The sequence below is a fragment of the Carlito syrichta genome, unplaced genomic scaffold (assembly GCF_000164805.1).
Source record: "Carlito syrichta isolate Samal-C Ts95f unplaced genomic scaffold, Tarsius_syrichta-2.0.1 Scaffold288683, whole genome shotgun sequence".
NCBI lineage: Eukaryota > Metazoa > Chordata > Mammalia > Primates > Tarsiidae > Carlito > Carlito syrichta.
Window position 1 is genome coordinate 56,846 of NW_007232779.1, and position 21,062 is coordinate 77,907.

The 21,062-nt window shown below is 44.4% G+C and overlaps 1 protein-coding gene across 1 annotated transcript in view; it reads left to right on the plus strand.

Moving 5' to 3' along the window:
* Positions 1 to 21,062, plus strand: part of LOC103255904 (dipeptidyl aminopeptidase-like protein 6) — a gene marked incomplete at both ends in the record, with an annotated part of 85,065 nt that overhangs the window by 55,936 nt on the left and 8,067 nt on the right. Inside the window, 6 exons of the mRNA XM_021710353.1 lie at positions 4,416 to 4,539; positions 6,436 to 6,474; positions 12,582 to 12,689; positions 15,084 to 15,175; positions 16,115 to 16,162; positions 18,266 to 18,473. Of these exons, the coding sequence (XP_021566028.1) occupies positions 4,416 to 4,539; positions 6,436 to 6,474; positions 12,582 to 12,689; positions 15,084 to 15,175; positions 16,115 to 16,162; positions 18,266 to 18,473 (619 nt within the window). The remainder of the gene's footprint in view (positions 1 to 4,415; positions 4,540 to 6,435; positions 6,475 to 12,581; positions 12,690 to 15,083; positions 15,176 to 16,114; positions 16,163 to 18,265; positions 18,474 to 21,062) is intronic.

Here is a 21,062-nt window from a genome sequence, read left to right on the forward strand (position 1 = left end):
CTTAAAGTCATCATTTTCTATTTTGTAAAGTTCACTCTGCCTAAAGATGTTTTCATAAAATTGCATGACTGCTCTGAGGGCATTCTCAGATATGGAGCCATTCACTTTACCATAGGCAGCACTTGGTATCTAAGGCTATTTCCATTTGCTCAAAGATGCCTTCTATTTTAAAAACTCCTCCCTCACAATATGTTTTTGCCCCAGCTTGATCCATGGAATAAATATTGCTTTAAAATGCCAAAGTTAATTGCAGGATCTTGATTTCATCAGATAAACAAGTTTTTTTCCCCTTGCCCTTTATTGCTACACACTGTCAGAACCTTTGCCAGAATTTGGAATACCAAGAAGTGACACTGCACATTAATCCCTGTGACAGAGACAACATTCTATTAATATTTTATGGCAAACAAATGGACTAATAAATAATTCATATACTTCTCACCATGAAGAGCCACTGTATTCTGATTTGAAGGCACCTTTGGCTGGGGATTCACAGGATGTAATAATATTTTCTCAGCCAAGACGTGCCATTACAAGTGCTCTTCCCACATGCTTCATGGCAAACCCTGCTTCCTTCTATTTGGGCAGTCCCCACCCTGCACTGAAACCAGTAGCTTGTTCAACTGTCTCTCTTCAAACTGTGAGCTCCCTAAAGCAAGGGTTTGCCCATTTTTGTGTTGCCACCACCTAGAACCAACTGTCTCTCACGTACTAAGCCATGACTAGATTATCTTGGTTGAATAAGTATATTGGGAGGAAGATAAAGTTCTTTAGAATAAAGAGAAATTTGGTAGCATTTCTTCCAGGAATCTTTGCATCTGTGTTAATACTTTGGTATCATGTTATTTTAAAAATGCAATGTCAAGTTATCAAAATATGATTACCTATTTTCTGTGGTTGTCAAAATGCTTTGGTATCTCTCTTCATCTTGACATCAGATCAATTCTTGTGTCTTTCAATCTCCTACTCCAACTTTGTTTTAAAAATGACTCCTCTTCCAATCCTGCTTTCTCCTCCCCTTTAATGGCTACCAAATCTCTCTTTATTCTAAAACACGTCTGCCTACCAACACATTTATTCATCCAAGAGCATCTCGTCATGTATTCATTCAAAGGATGGTTAGTACAGGCTAAAGATAGAAATAGAGATATATAGTTAAATGGCATTTGGAATTGTTTTCATATGGTCACCTACTGCTGGACAGAGTACCACACATTCCAAGTCAGTTATTCTCAAACTCAAGCAAGCATTTAGAATCACTGGGGCCTTGCTAACCAGATACTGCTTGTTTAATATTCAGTGGATCTAGGGTGAGGCCTGAGAATTTATATTTCTAACCCCTTCTCAAGTACTGCTGGTGTAAGGACCATACTTTGAGAACCTGACTTACATCATTAGAGATTGGAGGCAGAGACTATTTCTACTACTTGCTTCCTTTTCTAGTGACATGAGCCTTCACTAGTTTTTGCCACAAAGTTCTCACATCCTCGTTGCTGTTCTACTCTCTCTGGGCAGGCTCAGCCTACCTGAGTGAGGGTGACAACACTGCCTTTGATTGCTGCAAACCCAGGCCAGCACACACAGGGCACAGGACAAGTGGAAAGGGGATTTTCCATCCCCATTCATGCTTCCTTCCAGGCAGCAACACATGAGAACTATCACAGTGATGTCAATATACAACCACATGTCATCTGCATGGACATGGACACATTCAGTAGGAGAAGTGGCAGGTCAGGGGAGCTCAGCAGGTCTAGCAGGCAGGCATCCATTCCCACTAGAACCACATCCATTCATGCTAAAACTTCATCCATTCCCACCATACACAGGTCATGGTTTTCCTCTGCACAGTTTCCTTGTGTGAGGCCTCAACACCTCCCGGTAGTGTGACCTCTTCTGATTACCGTTCCCTTCATTTACATGGAGTGTTTCCTTATTATAATATTCTCCTAGATTCTCCCTCTGATCAGTACTTCCCCCTTCTCCCTTTGAGAGACTATATTACTCAGATCATAGGTATTTTATAGATTTATGTAGGTCCCAAACCTCAGGCCAGAACATGAGTTAGAGCAGGCACAGTCTTTGTTCTTCGTCTCAGGGAGCTCCCATCTCTGCTACCAGAAATGCAAATAAGAGTGCTATAAAAGGATGATGGCGGATAGGAGGGCACAAATCTTAAGTGCTGGAAAAGGCCAAGGAAAGGAAAGATAAATGTGGTTTTCTTGGAGGATGTGGGGTTGGAGAACGCTCTTCTCTCCTCTGGTTTCACCATTTTTGAGTAGGGATGAAGATGCCTGGGAACTGCACAATGAAAAGGGAGTTTTCTGCTTCAGCATGAGCCCCCTGGGATGTCTCTGTTTGGAGAAGTTTAATGCAAGCTGTCCAATTTGCTTCACAGCCTGTGGGCCACTTCCTGATATCTGGCTTCTACCGCAGCCTCCTGGGAGGGAATTAGCAATAATTGGCACTCCAAATACAACATTGTCTTGGGAGGGGAGGCTATGATAAGGAGACAAACCTTGGAGACGAGTCAGCTGGGCCTTCAACCTGGCCCCAACCCCAGCTGTGGGGACGTTCACCTGAGGACAGCCTTACAAAGAACCCTCCATTCTATAAAAGGCGGAAATCATAGTAGCTTCTCCAAGTAAAGTCCCTAAGAGAATTCAGCACATCTGAGCCTTTAGCATTCAAGTATACTTTTTCTGAGAGGAAGACATTTCTTGGTAAAATCAGAGTGATTTACTTGTTCCGTTCTTTGTTGTTGTTGTTTTGGGGGGTTTTGTTTTGTTTTTCAAAAAGACGAGGAAAACATTTTCTATCCCATTTTCTTATGTACATTCTAATTAGAAGGCATTAGAGGCTTTCTATTCTCTAGAAGTAGAAACCCCGTTTCTTTTCTCTAAGCGCTGTGTAAAATGCCCAGTTAAATAATGTGAGTGCTACACCTTTCTTGTTTCTTTCAAGTTCCTCAATAAATAAACTGAATTAAAAGAAAAGGGGGCAGAAGGGCAAATGAATACAAGTAACAGAATACTTAAATTAATAACATCCACCAATTAATTATAAATAGATGAAAATCGTTAAGTCTCCATGAAGGTGGTAAGAGCAGATTAGATGAATAGGCAGATCAAGTTAGGGAGAAGGTGATAGAAAATTTGATGTTTCAACAAGTAGAATCTTCTGTAAACAAGAATGATTGATTGTTTTGCTCAGGGAGCACAGTGGGGCCCCCCACCCAGCCCTGGCCATGAGCCTGGCGGTCACCTGCCAGAGGCCTTTGCCTACTTGGAGACTATTACTTCTGTTTGCTACATGTTTATGTCAAGTTATTAAGAACTTTGATTAACAGGTAGATTTGGGGAATGGGAGTGATGCAGCAATCTAATCTCCTGGTTAACTAAGACTTAAGTCAAGGCACTTGGTTATTTAGTCCTTTCTGTTGAAAATAATTATTAAGTGCAATGAGATTCCCTCTTCAGCTTGCTGGGAATTGTCTAGTGAATGTGCTGCTGTCTTTAAAGATAAAATATCTTGTAAGACCACAAAGTAATCATTCTGAACAGTAGATCTCATTATAGATATAGATAGGGTGGGTGAGTGAAAGAGCTTTAGCTGATTTCTGGGAACTCACCTGAGAATAATTATTTTGGGGCACTTATTTTCTCAACATCTCCTCCTTCTTAAATGCAAAATTGTGGTTTTGTTTTTTTAATCCAGTTTTTAGAGGGCTCTGCAGATAAATTATGACCAGAAGTCCCAATATCCCTCTGCTACAGAATACTGTGGTTGTTTTCGGGTTTGGGCAGAATCTGGTGTGTGACATCTAAGATAACCAACCAACTTCACCTGAAGCCCGGAGCCATGAACCAATTTCCCTAATTAGCTAGAGAGCGTCCCTGGATATTTTGTCTTTATGGCAGAGGGAAAAAGAAAACGGAGCTTTCGGCAGCTCAGACTCGGGTGTTTTCCATGCTGTTTCATACTCTCTGAGGTGCATCTTTCTCTGTCCTCCTTCCTGGGATCTCCTCGCTGCTTCCTGGTAGCCTGGAGTTGTGCCTTTGCTGTGGATCGGGGTGTGGAAATCAAGTCAGTGGAACAGCATTAGCCAGAGCACCTGACTAAAAAACCCCCAGAGCAGCTCCAAGTGCCCTCCCCCGGGGGTGGATGGCCACATGCACTGGACGTCTGAGCGTCTTGTCCTTACTGTAGCACAAGCAAATGATTCAGCTTCCCACCCGCGTTCCCTGTTGATGTGTATGCTTGATAAACCCAGGTCCAGAACCTCACAGGACGGCTGTGTCACCCACACACCCCAGCTCCCAGCCCCTGTCTCCAGGGCTGGGATGGGACGCCTTCTGGTGTCCTGGGCCGCGTGGGTGCCTGCACAGCCACTCATGCTGTCTCTGGCGTGTTTCTAGGGAGTACTACATCACCATGGTGAAGTGGGCCACCAGCACCAAGGTCGCCGTGACCTGGCTGAACCGGGCGCAGAACGTGTCCATCCTCACCCTCTGCGACGCCACCACGGGGGTCTGCACAAAGGTATGAGGGGCAGGGGTTAAGAACCGATGGTGGCAGGCATCCGAGGCAGCATCGAGCTCATTTTGAGCCTTGGGGGCTTGAGAAACGTGGACAATCTGCTGGGCTGCTTGCGCGGTCTCCGGATCCCTGGTTTTGGTGCCACCTTGTGGGAACATTGAGCACTGTTGCAAAACCCATGGGCTGATCCCTTCCGTGAATTTGCCAAATTCATCCGAAGGCCTCGCACCCCAGTTCACAGAAGGGTTGTTTTCCTTTATCCATGCTCACTGCTGTCTCATAAACAAGCACTCTCCTCGTTCTAGTTGATTCTCACAGAGGGAGAGCGGGAAGAGACTGGCCTAAGGCCCCAGACCCCAAGTGAGCCAGCCCTCAACCTGGCTTACTCCATTTGGCTTCTGGTTCCTGCCCCCAGCCCAGGGCCAGTGGGCCCCCAGAGGGACAGCATCTGGCTCTGAAGGTCCCTGATGAGGCCAGCAATGTTTCTAGAAGCCTTAGGATGACTTCATGTGCAGTTAGAGGGATTAAACATAAGAAAGAGAAAGTGAAAATATGCCAAAAGTGAGCAAAGAAAGAATAAAAGTCTAAAGAAAGGCCTGCCGCCATATGAAGCTGGGAGGTGACCCACCCAGGTGAGTCAGGAAGGCAACCCATCCAGGGGAAGCAGGAGGACGACCTTCCAGCCACAAGGAACTCATCCCTTTACTCCTTACAGTGTGCTACTATATTGCTCTGTCATAACCCTAAGAAGCAGGCCACGTAGTGTTGGGTTAAAAAAAAATAAATTAAAATCAATTAATGCATTCAGGGAGTCTTTCGGCAACTCTTTTTTGACCCTGATATTTATTTTCTGACTAGGAAGGAAAGATTTGCTTACCTGTATTTATTGTGACTTGTGAGACCTCTATGACAGCGGCTTTCACGCTGTGTTATCTAAGTGTGGTTTGGAGGTGAGTCACAATGATCTGTTTCTAAAATTGACATCCTCAGGATGGTCTGTGATTTGCCTGACTTGTAAATAACCTAGAGCAGATTCCAGGTTATTCTGATGGGCTTGCTTGAGAGGAAGGGAGGAAAGAGTGAGTACCCGGGTGAGCAGCTGGGAATAACCCCTGATCTAAGTATGTCAGCTAAAGATGCTGCTTCCTGCCAACAGCCCATGGAGAGAAGTGCTGAAGGTGTCTGGAGGTCAGATCAGCAGCAGTGACAGGCTCACAGAACCTCAGAATGATGTAGTGTGCTGAACAGCCAGACCTTGGTGTTTGAGGGTTTGTTTTGGTTTTCTTTGAGCATCCTTCCACACAATGCTGTGAGATATACTTTTTATATATGTATTAGCTCCTTTTAAAGAGGGTTGGCCACTGCACTCCAGTCTGGGTGACAGAGTGAGACTCCAACTCAAAAAATAAAAATAAATAAATAAATAAATAAATAAAGAGTGTTGGTCTAGCAGTATTGTTACTCAGAGTTACAAAATAGACTTTGACAATGTCCACACCCACGTGCCTGCACACGACTTCCCAGCACGATGTAGTGCCTGGGGCTTGTCTTTAGATGGCCACATACCTGGGCAGTAATGACCACATGGTAGAAGCGCCATCTTCCTTCAGAGGATTCCTGCCCCCCCCACAGGACTTGTCCCCATTGTTAGGGATGGTGGCATTTCTCTAATTTGAGAACACTTGTGTTTGGCTCTGAGCCACATATGAGACAAAGAGGAGAGCCAAGGATTACCTCCTGCCAGAGCAGCGAAACAGCTGTTCTGGGCTTGGGCAGCTTCCACATAATTGAAGCCAAGTTGTTTTCTACACTGTTGGTCACAGACACACTACATGCAAAAAACAAAACCAAACAACCACAACAAAAGCCCTCTTGTCTAATGTTCTTATTTCATTTCAGAAACACGAGGATGAAAGTGAAGCCTGGCTCCATAGACAGGTAACTACTCCATACGTGGGCCCCCGTTGTCCCCTCCACCTGATTCATCCTAGGGGTGACTCTCAGAGTTTTGACAACAGCAGAACAATTCCTCAAACTCAGCCATACAGGATTTCTCAAAAAGGAGCAGATGAATGTTTGTGGTTCTGGTAAACGTTACCTCTGTTTTCCTGGGCAGCCGCTGAGGCACTTCTGGAGAACTTCAGAGTTCCAGAGAAGGGAGTTTGGAAATTATTGCTCTCCAGAACATAGAATGTTTGGTGAGACCTCATCTCTCAGCTCAATGACATCCCTTTGGTGAATTCAAACTGATGAATATGGTCAGGTGCAGTGGCTCATGCTGTAATTCCAGCACTTTGGGAGGCTAAGGCAGGAGTATTGTTTGAGCCCAAGAGTTCAAGACGAGCCTAGGCAACATAGTCAGACCTTGTCTCTACAAAAAAAAATTTTTGAATTAACCCCGTTTCCAGCTATTTGGGAGGCCAAGGAGGAAGGATCACCTGAACCTAGGAGGCCGAGGCTATGACTGAGGTGAGCCGTGTTCATGCCAGTGCACTCCAGCCCGGGTAACAGAGTGAAAGCCCGACTTTTAAAAAAAAAAAAAAGATGAATCCATAAAAGTTGCCTTGACATAATCTACCATGGTAAAAGAAATGAAAGAGCTGTGGATATTCCTCTTTATTCCCAGGGGTGGTTTTGTTGATGTCCCCTTTGAAGTAGATTCCTTGGTGATTCTACAGAATTCTTCCTCAGGGACATGACTTGAAAACCATCTCCAGGGATCATTCATCCCTAACTCAGACAAAGATGCAAGTTAAATAGACTCTATGAACATGAGATTAAGAGCAATCAGGAGAAGCTAGGTAAATCACTCTGAGACTAAATGTCTTTTTAAAAAATTAAACTTGACACAAAAAATAAAACCTCGGCCCTGATAGTTTCTTTCTTCAATTATTTTTATCACATTCCATACTCTGACATTTAAAAGAAGGGGGAAAGTTCTAGAAATTTACTTCAGTCTTATCTTACCTATTGGCATGAAAATGGTCTTAAAATACTATGGGAAAAGTCAAACCACACTTGAGAATGCTTCTTATTGATATACATTCTATTTATAGAAAATAACTAGAACAGGGCAGTATAGCTATCAACAGTGGTTCTCCAAAAACATTCCAGCCCTCCAATTGCTGTGCTGCTGCTTCTGTCAGTAGAATTTGCAATCTAATTCTCTCAGGGGTGTCACTTCACCAGTAGGCACAGTAACTTTTAAATATATCCTTTTCCTGCTCCGTGATCAATCTTATTCAAAAGAGGATTGGCTCCATATGGTCATTTTTGTTATCCTGTATCCCAGTCTGGGTGCCAAGTCCAAGACAAGAAGACATCAAGTGTGAGAGAGGACTTGGAAGCCCTAAAATATTAGCAAGCTGGAAAGTTATTGAATGCCACCTGGACCAAACATATGGCATAAATATAAAAAATAATGTTATGATGTTCATCTCATATCCGACAAAATGTCAGAGAGATTGTAATGAAAGGATCATGTTTCAAAACTCTATTATCTAGTAATGTGTTCAGTAGATGTCTGTGTACCTTCCCAAGTCCCATGCTAGACTTTGCGGATTTCAAAAATGAGTCCGTTTCTCCCACCAAGCATAAGTTGTGGTATGGGTCAGAACTGCATTCCTTTTTGTGACTGAATAATATTTCATTATAGTATATACCACAGTCTGTTCATCTGTTGATGGACTTTTCATTTGTTTCTACCTTTTGGCTGTGGTGAACAGTGCAGCTAAGAGCAGACACAGAAGGCCACCCATTGTATTTTTATTAAGTATCCAAAATAAATAAATCTGTAGAAACAGAAAGCTGATTGACAGTTGCCAGGGACTTGGGGGAGAGGAATGTGGGGAACAGTGCCTTAATAGATGCTGAGTGTGAAATTGGGGTGATGGAAATGTCTGAGAACTAGATGGAGATGGTAGTTGCAACCTTTGTGAACGTACTAAATGCCACTGAATTGTTCATGTTTATTAAAATGTTTTATGTGATGGGAATTTGTCTCAATTTTTTTCTGAAAAATGAATCACTTAGATAGACAGGGAGATGAGATGTGCACAGAAATTCCAAAGTGTAGGAAACATAGTCCTCAACTATGTTCAGAAACAGCGTTTAAATGTTTGGACATTGGTGGGAAGGGAGCCAGGAATAGTGTGGTGGGCTCAGAGCAGGTAGCCTTCTGCCAGGGCAGTGTTTGTATTTGAACAGGAGGAGGTGAGAAGTCCAGCCACGTTTTTTATTTTATATCTTATTTTATTTCATTTTATTTTAGTTGAGGGGGTACAAATGAGGATTTACCACATAAGTAAGTTGCATACAGGTGAAGTTTGGGCTTCTAGCTGGCCCTCTCTCCCCTGATAGTGGACCTGGTACCCAGTGTGTTGCCCCACGTTGCCCCACGTCCTCCCTTTCTCCTCCCTGCCTCCCTCCCAGAGCAGTGTCCTGTGTCTGCTGATCCCACCCTTGTACTCATGTGGCCAGTGATCAAGGCTCACTTATGAGTGAGAACATGCCAGCCGAGTTTCCTTACTAGGAGGCATGGAAGCTATTGGAAAGTGGGATTGAGTTACCCACTTGCTTCCCCATCCCCTGGAGACACATTACCACGGGGCAAGGGGGGCATGCTAGCTTCCTGGGTGGCCACCTGTGGTTTGGTCCTCTGGATGGACAGCAGAGTATGTGGTCTCAGGGGCCAGTCAGGGGCCATAAATCCATCCTCCATTGCTTAGACATCAGCTCTGCAGAGTGGCCACAGACCCAAGATCACCAGCAGGATTTTTGTGCATTGATTGATTGTATATCTCATTGTCTATGTGAGAACACCTACCCAAGCACATAGTAGAAAACCTAAATGGGATACAGGAAACCAGGTCTTTCCAAGCAAAATCAAGTCAACACTTTAAAAGAAGCCTACATTAAAATAATTCTCACAGGGCTGGGTGCAGTGGCTCATGCCTGTAGTTGCATCAGTTTGGAAGGCCAAGGTGAGAGAATTGCTTGAACCCAGGAGTTTGAGACCAGCCTGGGCAACATAGTGAGACCTTGTCTCTACAAACAATAAAAAAATTTGCCGGGCATAGAGGCGTGCACTTGTAGTCCCTGCTACTCAGGAGACTGAAGTGGAAGGATCGCCTGAGCCCAGGAGGTCAAGGCTGCAATGAGCCATGATTGTATCACTGCACTCCAGCCTGGGTGACAGCATGAGACCCCCCCCCAACTCAATAATAATAATAATAATAATTTAAATGTGAACTTTAAAGCATTTACTAAGCACACAGTTAACATTTTTTAAATAGCTACTCAAAAATGTGCAATGCTGTCTTGGATTGGAAAGGTAATGCTCTATGACAGACATGTTTCCTTGGAGATCAGATTGGCCCACGAGTCATAGTTGCATCGGTATCGCCAAGTTAGGTCCACCCACCTATGGCCGTGACAAGGAGGTCGTGATATATCCGAACACCCTGTAGAGTCTGTAATTGTTATGGTAAGAGCTCTATGGTCTGCAGGAAAATCCAACTTCAAACAACTTCTCATGACACTTCTTTTTTGAGAAAGGAATTCATGGACACTATTTTTCAAAATTAATCTGTAGTGTTTCTGCATCCTTTAAGATTTGATGGGGTCCTGGAGAGCAGCTTAGGAACTTATTTAAGGATGGGCCTGCCATCTGTTGCCCATGAAACTGCCGACTGCCACTTCAGGTGGATCTTGGAGTGTTTCTCATCAGAGACCAGCAAGAATGAGTGAGGAAGACACACACTGAGGCCACGTGCCCTCTACCCATGCATCTCAAGTGGGTCAAAAAAGCGTGACCGGAATTTAGAAAGTCCTGAAGACCTCAGGGACTTCTGTTGCTCAGGTCACCCATTTTTCCCATTGCCGGAACGGAGGCGAGCTGCAGTGATCCTGCCCATTTTACATTCTCTGAGCCGTCCAGCTCCCCCTCTACCCATCCCTTTCCTAGAGTCCTCTGCCTGGATTCCCACAGAGATTTCTCGTGAGCCAAAGGAAGAGGCAAAGGTGTGTGTTTGAAGACCAGCCACTCCCTCTCCTCTGGGAATATTCAGAGAAACAGGCAAACCCCTCTGTTTCAGCACACATACCCCATCATCACCGCACTGATTGTGCAAAGTCAGTCCTGACACAGACACATAGGGGGCCTCTACCAATGCCGTCACTATTTGGTGTAGAACCTTCCATCTTGACTGAAGTGTCACTTCTATGGATCAATTTCTGGCTGCCTTTCTTCTTTAACCAGGATTTTGGATTTGTGATTTCAAAATGTGGGGGGAGGAGTTGAACAAGATGAGTACATCTGAACCATGGGAAGAACGAGCAGAAATGCCACAAATAACTCACAGTCTCTAATCAGTGAAAAGACTTCATTCCTCACAGATCCACAATGCAGTTGTAGAAATCAGGCATTGTGAATGACAAATTTTGGTTATCCAGAGAGACTGGAAATGTTTCCCTCAAAAGCCAATGAGAGACAACCAGGATAAAAATCCAGTTCCCCTAGTCAAAAACCACTGCTCCATGTCACAAAAATACACATCCTACATGGAAAACCAAATCTCATCAAGGGTCAAAGGCCAGCGCCTTCCACTGTGTCCCCAGGGATATTTCTGTGATACCATGTAAAGATGGTTAAATGGTGAAGGCCTTCTCATTATAAAAAACAATGCTTCTGGCCAGAATTAATAATTTATTACATTTATGTAGAGTATTTTCCTCTGCCAGACATGCAAACATTTCCCTCAGAAAACTGAGGGAATATTGCCATATCCATCCTGCAGTCAGCAAATAGTAGGACGTTTAAAAAGCCAAATTAACCACTGGTCTTTCCATTCTCTCTACTTTTAAATACCATGCTCCCACCTCTAAATAGAAAAATAAATATTTGCAGATTAAAGGTTTCGTTTTATTGCAAATATTCATGAAGATTAAATGTCATTTTAATCACATGTCAGTTTGTTTCTCTGGGCATATCGTATCCGCCTGTGTTCATTCACTGCAGGGAAATGAGTTTTCCTCATGCCAGCTGGGGTCTATTTACCGTTTGTTCTCATCCCTGAATTTGCGTGGAGCTCCTTGAATCAGAAAATGTATGTCATGGCCTACTAATAGTTGTTCACGGATGGAAACTTGCAAACTTGAGCTTCCGAGAGGCCGAGATGCTGCTGTAACCGAATTCCTTTTCACCCATCAAAGCAATAACCAACCTGCAATGCTGGTGGAAACTGAGCGACTTGCTGCTTGATGTCCAGGGGACCAGGTGGAGATGGGGGCAACACATGCTCATCGTCCAGCCTGGAACTCCTTCCCCCAAAGAAAGCTGGAGGATGCTGATTTTGCTTCCAGGAAATGTGACAGTCATTCCAAGCAAATGTTGGCATCTAGTCCATGAAATTTCCTGGGTAGAGTGAGTCCCGGGAATGCTTTTTCCTCTTATCTACATTTTAGAATATATAGAAATATCCTTGTTCTTCTTTTCTTTTATTTTCTTGTCTTCTTGGTGAGCTATTCAGATAGATTTTATTAAATAAGAACGAAAGACAGACTGCAAGAATAAAATTCATTTTTAAGGCAAAATCAGGTCTGTGATTGTTTGGAATTATGTTCTTTTTGATATATAATAAATGCCACTGGATAAATTTCACAATACATGCTGGCTTCAATGGACAACAATTTGAGGGGGAGGCACTCCTCTGTGCTTTCTGAGAGCCAAATTCTTGTTCACTCCAGTGAGTTGGTGTGCACACATGGCCGTTTCTTTTTATTGGCGCTTTATAGGCTAAGGGATGCCTTATTATCTGCCTCTGCTGAGGCTTCTTCATTATTCCTCTTGTTTTAGAAAACATAGCATTTGGCTCATGATTCCCAAGGAAAAAGGAAAAGGCCCCACCCAGGACTTATTCTTCAACTGTATCTCTCATTAGGAATTACATAGAAAATGTGTCTTGGGGTGTATTTTATCCAGATTCAACCTCTTCAAAACAAAATGAAGTTTCTGTAGCAGTTTCATCCATTGCTTTTGTCCACAGAATGAAGAGCCAGTGTTCTCCAAGGATGGTCGAAAGTTTTTCTTTGTCAGAGCCATCCCTCAGGGAGGACGAGGAAAGTTCTATCACATTACAGTGTCCTCCTCCCAGGTAAATCCTGCTAGTTTCCAAAACTGTTCCCTGTGTTGGTGACAGCCTCTAGTGCTGGCTGGGCACACTTGTTATTTTCAAGGATCCTGAAGGCCCCTCGGGACACTGGAAGCCAAAGGTCAGTCCCCAAGGCAGGGCAGAACATGATACTTGTGAGAGTCAAGAAGGTCTGATCAGGGCCTGGGGCGAGCTTTGCTCTTTCTGTTAACACTTGAGAATGCAAATGGCACTTGTGGCAATATCAGTGGAGACTCTGGAGTTCCTTGTTCAGCATAAAGCCAAGAACTTTCTGTGCCTCTTCCCTTTCCACCTCCCTCTCTTGGGGGAGGGGGGGTTCCCTAACACACTCCCTTCCTTGAGGCTGGGCTCCATGCAATCATGGTTCCTCATGAGTCCGGTCTCGCAAGCTGCCCACCTCCACTTGTTTTATCATGCGGCCGCTACCAATCATCACACACTGGACTCAGTGGTCTGGCAAGTTAGAAGCAGAGCATGCCTGAGCAAAGAATGTCAGAGATTAATATATGTGAATTTAGAAGCAAAAGTAGACATTCAGAGGATACAGTCCCCTGCAGAGGTCACCCCAGGCAGCCTCACGCCTGCAGGAGGGTGCTGCCATGGCTCTGACTTCTGGGGAACTCTGTCCTGAAAAAGAAGACAGGGGATGGAGGCCACGTCCTTGAAGTTCCTCATGGCCACAGACCCACCCTCCACGTGTGGAAGGTGCTGTGACAGCAGTCTAAAGTTATTCGGAACCAGGGTATGTGAGTGAAATTTGATCTCAAAAAAAAAAAGGTCAATCAAAAATATTTGGTGGGCCGGGCTCGGTGGCTCAGCCTGTAATCCCGCACCTTTGGGAGGCTGAGGTGAGTGGATTGCCTGAGCCCGCGGGTTCGAGACCCACCTGGGCAGCGAAACCTCATCTCTACAATAAATCAAAAAATAAGCCGGGCATGGTAGCGCATGCCTGTAATTCCGGCTACTTAAAAGGCTGAGGCGGAAGGATCGCCAGAGCCCAGCAGGTGGAAGCTGCGGTGGCCGGGAGCAGCCACCGCACTCCAGTCTGGGCGACAGAGTGAGACTCCAACTCAAAAAAAAAAAAAAATTGGTGGATATAAAGCAAAAGTCTCATATTTATGATGTGGCCCAAAAGGCAATTTCAGAAGAAAAATTTCAAGACTTTCCCACCCAAGAGCAGCTTTGATGGAATAAGGGTAGAGGCTGCCATAGCTCCTGTGATGGAAATAACATCTGTTCAGAGTCTTGGGTACAGAATTGCTTGTTCTCAATTCATTTAATTACATGGCTTATAGAATGTCATTTGTTTATTCCTATGGTCTTTACTCTAAAGCCCCACATTCCTATGTTTTTTTTTTTTTCATTTCAGAGCACTTCAATTAAGATTTTTAAAAAATTTATCTGTGTTCGTTTGACTCCCAGTCTCTGAATTTGTCCAAGAAGACAGCATTTACCGAAAACCCTACCAAAACTTCCAACAGGAAGCAGCCCTCCTGCCACCACCCAGGAGGCACCCCCTCCAACCCATCCCTAGGAGCCCCTTAGGCCCCCATAGCCTTCCTGAATACACTTCAAACTCCCAGCATCTCACACATGCTCTGCCCATCGAGGTTCTGCCCTTTCCTCTGACTCCTATGTCTCCAGTCCCCAGGGTATTTGCCTGGGCTCCCTCACCTAGCTTAATCTCCATGGGGTCTGCACCTGCCTCCCAGGGCACCTGCTGCCAGGGCTGCACCTGGCACCTCCACACCCTGGTCAAATCACTGCCAGAAACATCGCTCCTGCCAACATGGTCCCTCCTCTCCTCTCCCCCTCTGTTGTGATTTATGGTTGTAATTATTCTCCTTAGCTCTGGGAGGCACGTATGGAGAGACTGTGTATGCGGAACATGCATTGCTCAAGAATACGGATCAACGACAGCAGAAAATGGCAGAAGAGCCCAAGTGTCCCTCCCTTTGTTCTTTCTATCTTCTTGCCCAATTTCATCCACTTCCCCACATTTCTCTTTCCTCTACCTTCAGTCCCCCTAGAGTAATGACTCCACTCATTAGATATACAAACATAAGAGGCACAATAGCAGCAGCTTACAAAGCGTCAATTCCTTTCATAAGATACTTCTATTGCTATTGCGGTTGGAGGAACTGATGGTCAAGATACCAAGTGTAGAGCTCCACGGAAGAGGACTGTGGGCTATTCCTCATCACTGACATTCAGGGTTGGGGGTGGTTGGTGGAGACTCATGAAGACAGGAACAGGCAGGAGGGGACAGGCAGCATTTCCCACGGAAAATGTTGCCTGGTGTCTAAAATGGCTCAAGGCTAAAAAGCCACGCTGGGGCTGGTTCTCTGTTCCTGATGTCTTGTCTGTGTGTTTCAGCCCAACAGCAGCAACGACAACATCCAGTCCATCACTTCTGGGGACTGGGACGTGACCAAGATCCTGTCCTATGATGAGAAGCGGAATAAGATGTAAGTAGGAACCCGCCTTACTGGCTAATGGGACACATTTGCTATTTTTAGTTGAATTATAATCACAGAGTGCAGGAGCACAGGGGGCTTCATCTTTTCTTCCTAGGTGATATCACTAGCTCTTAGTTTCTTCCTGAAAATATGTCATAGATCCCTATCTTAACAGCCCAACTTCCAAAGCTGCAGAATGCCAATGATGAAGCTAAGCTTGCAGCCTGAACTGTGAGGTGAAACACTTCAGTTGTCGTGGCAGCCATAGGACTGATACTTATTGAGTCTGCACTCGTTCCAAGTATTACTCCAAGTACTTTACAAGCATTATCTCACTTAATACAACAGTTCCATGAGGTACGCTTATTGCTTTCCCCATCTTAAGAATAAATAAACTAAGACAAAAAGAAATTAAGTAATTTACTTCAGGAAAGTCAGTTGGCAACAGGTGGATGCAACTCAGAGGATGGGAGTCCAGGCCCAAGTACTTTCCAGTGATGTATTTAGCCTCCCTGCTCAGGTGATAAGAGCCAAGGTTTCTGCACTGGGTGTTATACGTGTAAATCAATCAGCAAGTATTTATTGGTCAGGTTCTCTAGGCTTGTATTCAAAAGTTCCTGTCATTCAGAAGATTAACATTTTTGTAAAGAAATGCCCACATCCAAATCCAAGTGCATCACCCCCTGTAACAGTATCCTCTGGCTCTGATGTGAAGGCCAGTGCAAGAGGTACCTGGGACCAGTAATATCCGCACTGGTGTGACCCTCAGCCCTTAGATATCTTGCCATCCCCTGCTCTTGCTACAGATGTAGCTAGATCCAAGTGGGATAATTGCTCCCTGTGGGCCACGGAATAGTGGCAGTCCCTGAGGGGTATCTGGAAAGGTAAAGTGAGGAATGTGAAATGCAGACATGCAAACTAACCCTGTTCACCTTGAATATTTTGCAGCTACTTCCTGAGCACGGAAGACATGCCTCGGAGACGACATCTCTACAGGTAACTTTGGCTTCCCTGCACACAGGGACTCTCCCCCTTAGGAAGACTTCTGGGCTTTGCAGAATTTATTTTTTCAGCATTTCAGGAGGGAGGCAGTGAAGAAAGATCCTACCACCAAGATGTAGCTATAAAGTAGAGAAAAATAACGAAGCTTGCTGAGGCCACTACATTTGAATCTTTAATTTTTTATTGTTTTTTTTTAAATTGAGTCCCCCTTCCCCCCCCCACACACACCCCACACACACACTTATTTTCCTCTTTTGATAACCAATGGACTTGTACCAGTCTTTCTTTTTCACCTACATTCAAATGTCAGCTTATAGGAAGTAAGCCCACCTGGGTTGTTATAAGGACACAAAGTCTGGTTTGGAAATCCACCAGCAGACCAGGGTGAGGAGGCTGGCACTGCTGTCTGAGCTCTGCTGCTCGTTCATGATGCAACTTTGGACAAGCTTCATAATCTCAAAGAAGGCAGGGGTGACTGCGCTCTGAATCCTGGAGGCGGCTTCTTTAGCATTCAATCTTGTCATCTGCTTCAGTTACTGTTCTCCCCCCAAAAAAGCTTGGTTCTGGAGCGAGATTAGCCCTGGAGCTTCCTTCCAGTGTCAAAGAGGTAAAGAAGGGGCAGCCTGCTACCTTCACAGTGCCTTCTAGACTAGAAGGAGGGCCACAAATGACTGCTGCCTGAATGTACATTGCCTGCTGAAGAAAGTGCCTCTCAGTGTAGACTTAAGGTTTAAGACCAGTGACACATAGTCTGGATTGGACCAAAACCTGTTGGCCCCTTACTCCCACTGGCATCTATGCTGAGAGTCTGAAAACCAGCATGAGGGGCCCAGGAGGAGGGAGGAGACCCAGATTTGCTTCCCTCTATAGACTTTTTATTGCTGCATATCTACTAGAAAAATTGAAATCAGTCATGTCACCAATTAATAAGAAAGTGCTTAGGCAGCCTGCTAACCCTTTCTTCTAACTTATAGTATAAGGAGGTTATCTTCTCTCTCCTGTGAAATGTCTTTACTTTTGAAAAGACAGGCTTCATATTGGAACCTACAGTTAGAGGGAACCCTTCCTGAGTAAAATGTTCAGATAAGAATCTATTCTAGCCGGGTTCGGTGGCTCAGCCTGTAATCACATACCTTTGGGAGGCTGAGGTGAGTGGATTGCCTGAGCCCACGGGTTCGAGACCCACCTGGGCAGCGAGATCTCATCTCTACAATAAATCAAAAAATCAGCCGGGCGTGGTGGCGCATGCCTGTAATTCCGGCTACTCGGAAGGCTGAGGCGGAAGGATCGCCGGAGCCCAGCAGGTAGAGGCTGCGGTGGCCGGGAGCAGCCGCTGCACTGCAGTCTGGGCGACAGAGTGAGACTCCAACTCAAAAAAAAAAAAAAGAATCTATTCCAGTTATATTGGGTATTTCAAGATATTTCCATTTAGGGGAACACATTGTAGGCCTTCTTGGCCTGAAATTATACTGATTAGAGTGGCCCTGGGTGACATCTTCAAATCAGTTTCTCCGCTGAGTGATAAGTGATATCGCCGCTGTTTCAACCTGTCAGAAGAATCGGTTTTTGAAAGCAGCCAGAGTTAAAGTCAGCTGGTGTTGATGGAGTCCCTGCTTTGTCATATGCCAGTGTTTGGTGCTCTGAGAGAATTCAAAGATATGTAAACCTATCTACTTCTCAGATTGCTAACTGTTCACTGAGAGAGATAGGACACATGGATATAAAGTACTAGATCTTAATGCAAAACAACTAGATGCTCCTCACATCAAACAATGCACAGAGCCTGGATAAAGCAGCATAGATGTCCTTGTATATTCCACCCCGGAAGCAAAGGTGCTGAGAGTCCTTGAGAGCAGGAGGGATCCACTTGTTAGGGAGGGCTTCCTGGGGAAGATGGAAATGGAGCTAGGTGTTCGCAGGAGCTGTAGCAGGGAGACTGAAGGAGAAAGGCCCACGGGTGGGCAGCAGGGCCTAAAAGAACACCTTATAGGGGAGAAGCCAGTCAGTTCAGAGAACCCAGCCAGGAAACAAGGACTGGGATCGCTGCGGTGGAGTCCTCTTCACCTCCCTTCACACCCTGCGTCTCTGCTCTTTCAGTGCCAACACGGTGGGGAACTTCAACAGGCAGTGCCTCTCCTGTGACCTGGTTGAGAACTGCACTTACTTCAGTGCTTCTTTCAGCCACAGCATGGACTTCTTCCTGCTCAAGTGTGAAGGTAGGCCCCTGCCACCCTTTCAGACTTGTTTCAGATCAGTGCTGAGAACCATGGACAAATACACTTGCAAGAAGGTGGAGGCAGCTGTGGTAGGAACGTAGTATATTCCAGAACAGGTAAGGATCCTGCCTACACGGTGGCATTGCTCACAGGACAGGATGACTGAACCACCCTAATTCTGGTACAGTAGTGATGCCTTACATTTTATAAAGGTTTACAGGGTATCAGAGTGTCCTCTACATGCTATGCCAATGAATCCCACAGTGTGTCTCCCACTTTCCAAACACCAACAACAACCAAAAAGAAAACCTATGAGCTAGGTGGGTAAGTATCTTACATGTTGATGAGCCTAGGCCATCTATAAAGGTAATAAAAAAATTTCACAGATTAACTTTCCAGGCATATTTAAGGATTGAGATCATATTAAAGAAGTCTCAGAAAAATATTTTCTATATAATCCAGTTCATTGATAATCTATCTCAAACTTCACCAAGCACTTTATCACACCACTTAGCATACACAAAAGAGTAGGCTATACAAAGACTATCTTTGTGTCTTAACCTGTCTCTTGGCAAGATAAGATAGAAACCCATGGAAAGATAAGTAATAATAAATATGGTCATAACAAAATATGTTTCAAAGAAGAGTTTGATCTCCTGAGATCACCTCACAGAATGAAAATATGCTACAAGTGAAGACTGACTGACAAACAAATTCACTCCTTTGTTAAAGTTTCAACCCTACAACTCATAGATGGAGAATGAATGATTTTTATTAGAGCAATGTCTTTGATAGCCTTTGCAAGCTACTTCATCGCTTATGACTTCATGACTTTATTCTCTTTTTATCAGTGTCACCTAAAATCTTGAAATTAGGTGGATGTGGTGGCACATGCCTGTAGTCACAGCTACTTGGGAGGCTGAGAGAGGAGGATCACTGGAGCCCAGGAATTCAAGCCCGCCATGAGCCATGATTGTGCCACTGCACTCCAGCCTGGGCAACAGAGTGATATGCTATCTCAGTAAATAAATAAATAAATAAAATCTTGAAAAGCCACAGAACAAGAGGACACAGCCTCTGACCTACCACAAGCTCAGTCATTCTTCTGAGAAAATGAGGAAACCGCAGTGTGGGGGAAGGTCCTGAAAGGAGACTTTAGTATCCCAGTTCCTTTAAGCTTTATTGTTTCAAACTCCTCTTTCCTATGCTTCCAGGAAACAGACCACCAAGCATCTGAAATCATAGGGAGCTAGAAGGAAAAACTTAAGATCTCATTAACCTACTTCATTGATCAGATGGCAAACCCAAGGCCAGAAGTTAAGTAGATTCCTTGGAGTCTTGCTAAGCCAGTGATACAGAAAGGACTAGCATCAAGGTCTCTCAACTTCTAGCCCAGTGATAACTGTCTCCCTAAGACAGTCTCCATGATATAACAGTTTGGGTAAATCTAGGGATTTAGGGGGCATTGGGACTGGGAAAATGTGGCAAGCAGACCCACCAGACGCCACAAAAGTCTGACAAGGAGCTACATAGAGATCTGAAATCTTGCCACAGAATGAGGAAGTGGCTTTAAAACACAGGCAGTCAGGATAAAATATAGAAATGAAAAATGGAAGTAAATTTAAAGAATGTTCCAAACATTGGTTAAATGGATGGTTGAATGAGGAAAGTGACAAAGCCTATATCATAAAGATCTTTAAAAGAGGGCAGATATCATTTGGCAGAAATAGGCTTAAGGATGGCTTCATCGGAAGGCAGAGCATGAACTAGAAGACTTTAAGATCTGTGATTTTAACTAGTGAAGGCAGCAACAATTTGGATTTCTATTTCCTGAATTCTTACCAACTCTAGCTAATATTTGCTCCATTTTGTGTTCTTTCACAGAATCTGGCAGTTTGTTTATTAACAAATTCTTTTTCTGCTTCCCTTTGGAGGTCAAATCTCTCTGCTAAGTTCGAGCTCAAGTTTAGTCTGGAAGACCTCATTCCAATAACCAGAAACCTATTATTGTTCAGTTTCCTCAAAAGCTCCAACCCTGGGTTGACATCCAAAAGACTTTCCCAAGAGATATACAGCCATGAAATCAGGCAGGGAAGTTCTAATTTCCCATATGGTGAATATAAACATGGCACCCATGTTGGGAGGCTGTTTGGACAAAGTGTGTTTGGAGATCACCGAACAGTTGTTCATGTGCAGATTTCCAGCCTGCCTGCTGGCATTCCATCCTCAGGGGGAATCACATTTCTTTTTATGTTTATACCACAGCCAGTGTGAGGACATTTTCTATTTGCAAGGCTGCTTATGTTGTGGTCTGCAAATGGCCATTGTGATGAGATGACTCCCCAGTTGATACTGGGAAGGAGAAGAGATGCAAACAACAAGTACAGCCATACTAGGTCAGATACATGACTGACCCAGCCCGTTGAGCACCTCCATAATCTCAACTTCAGAAAGGATGGGATGCTTCTCCCCACAAATGCCTGGATCCCCACAATAACCAAAAAGATTCATAGAATTTGAAGATAGAAATATATTGCAGAGGTCATGTAATCCAATCTCCACCCTGCCTTTATTTTGTTAAGAAACTGAAGACTTAATTGATCATGAGGTTATCACCGTAGGGTATTCTGAATCACTTAGAATCTATTTAAATATTTAGCCTGTTGCCTCAGCTTTAA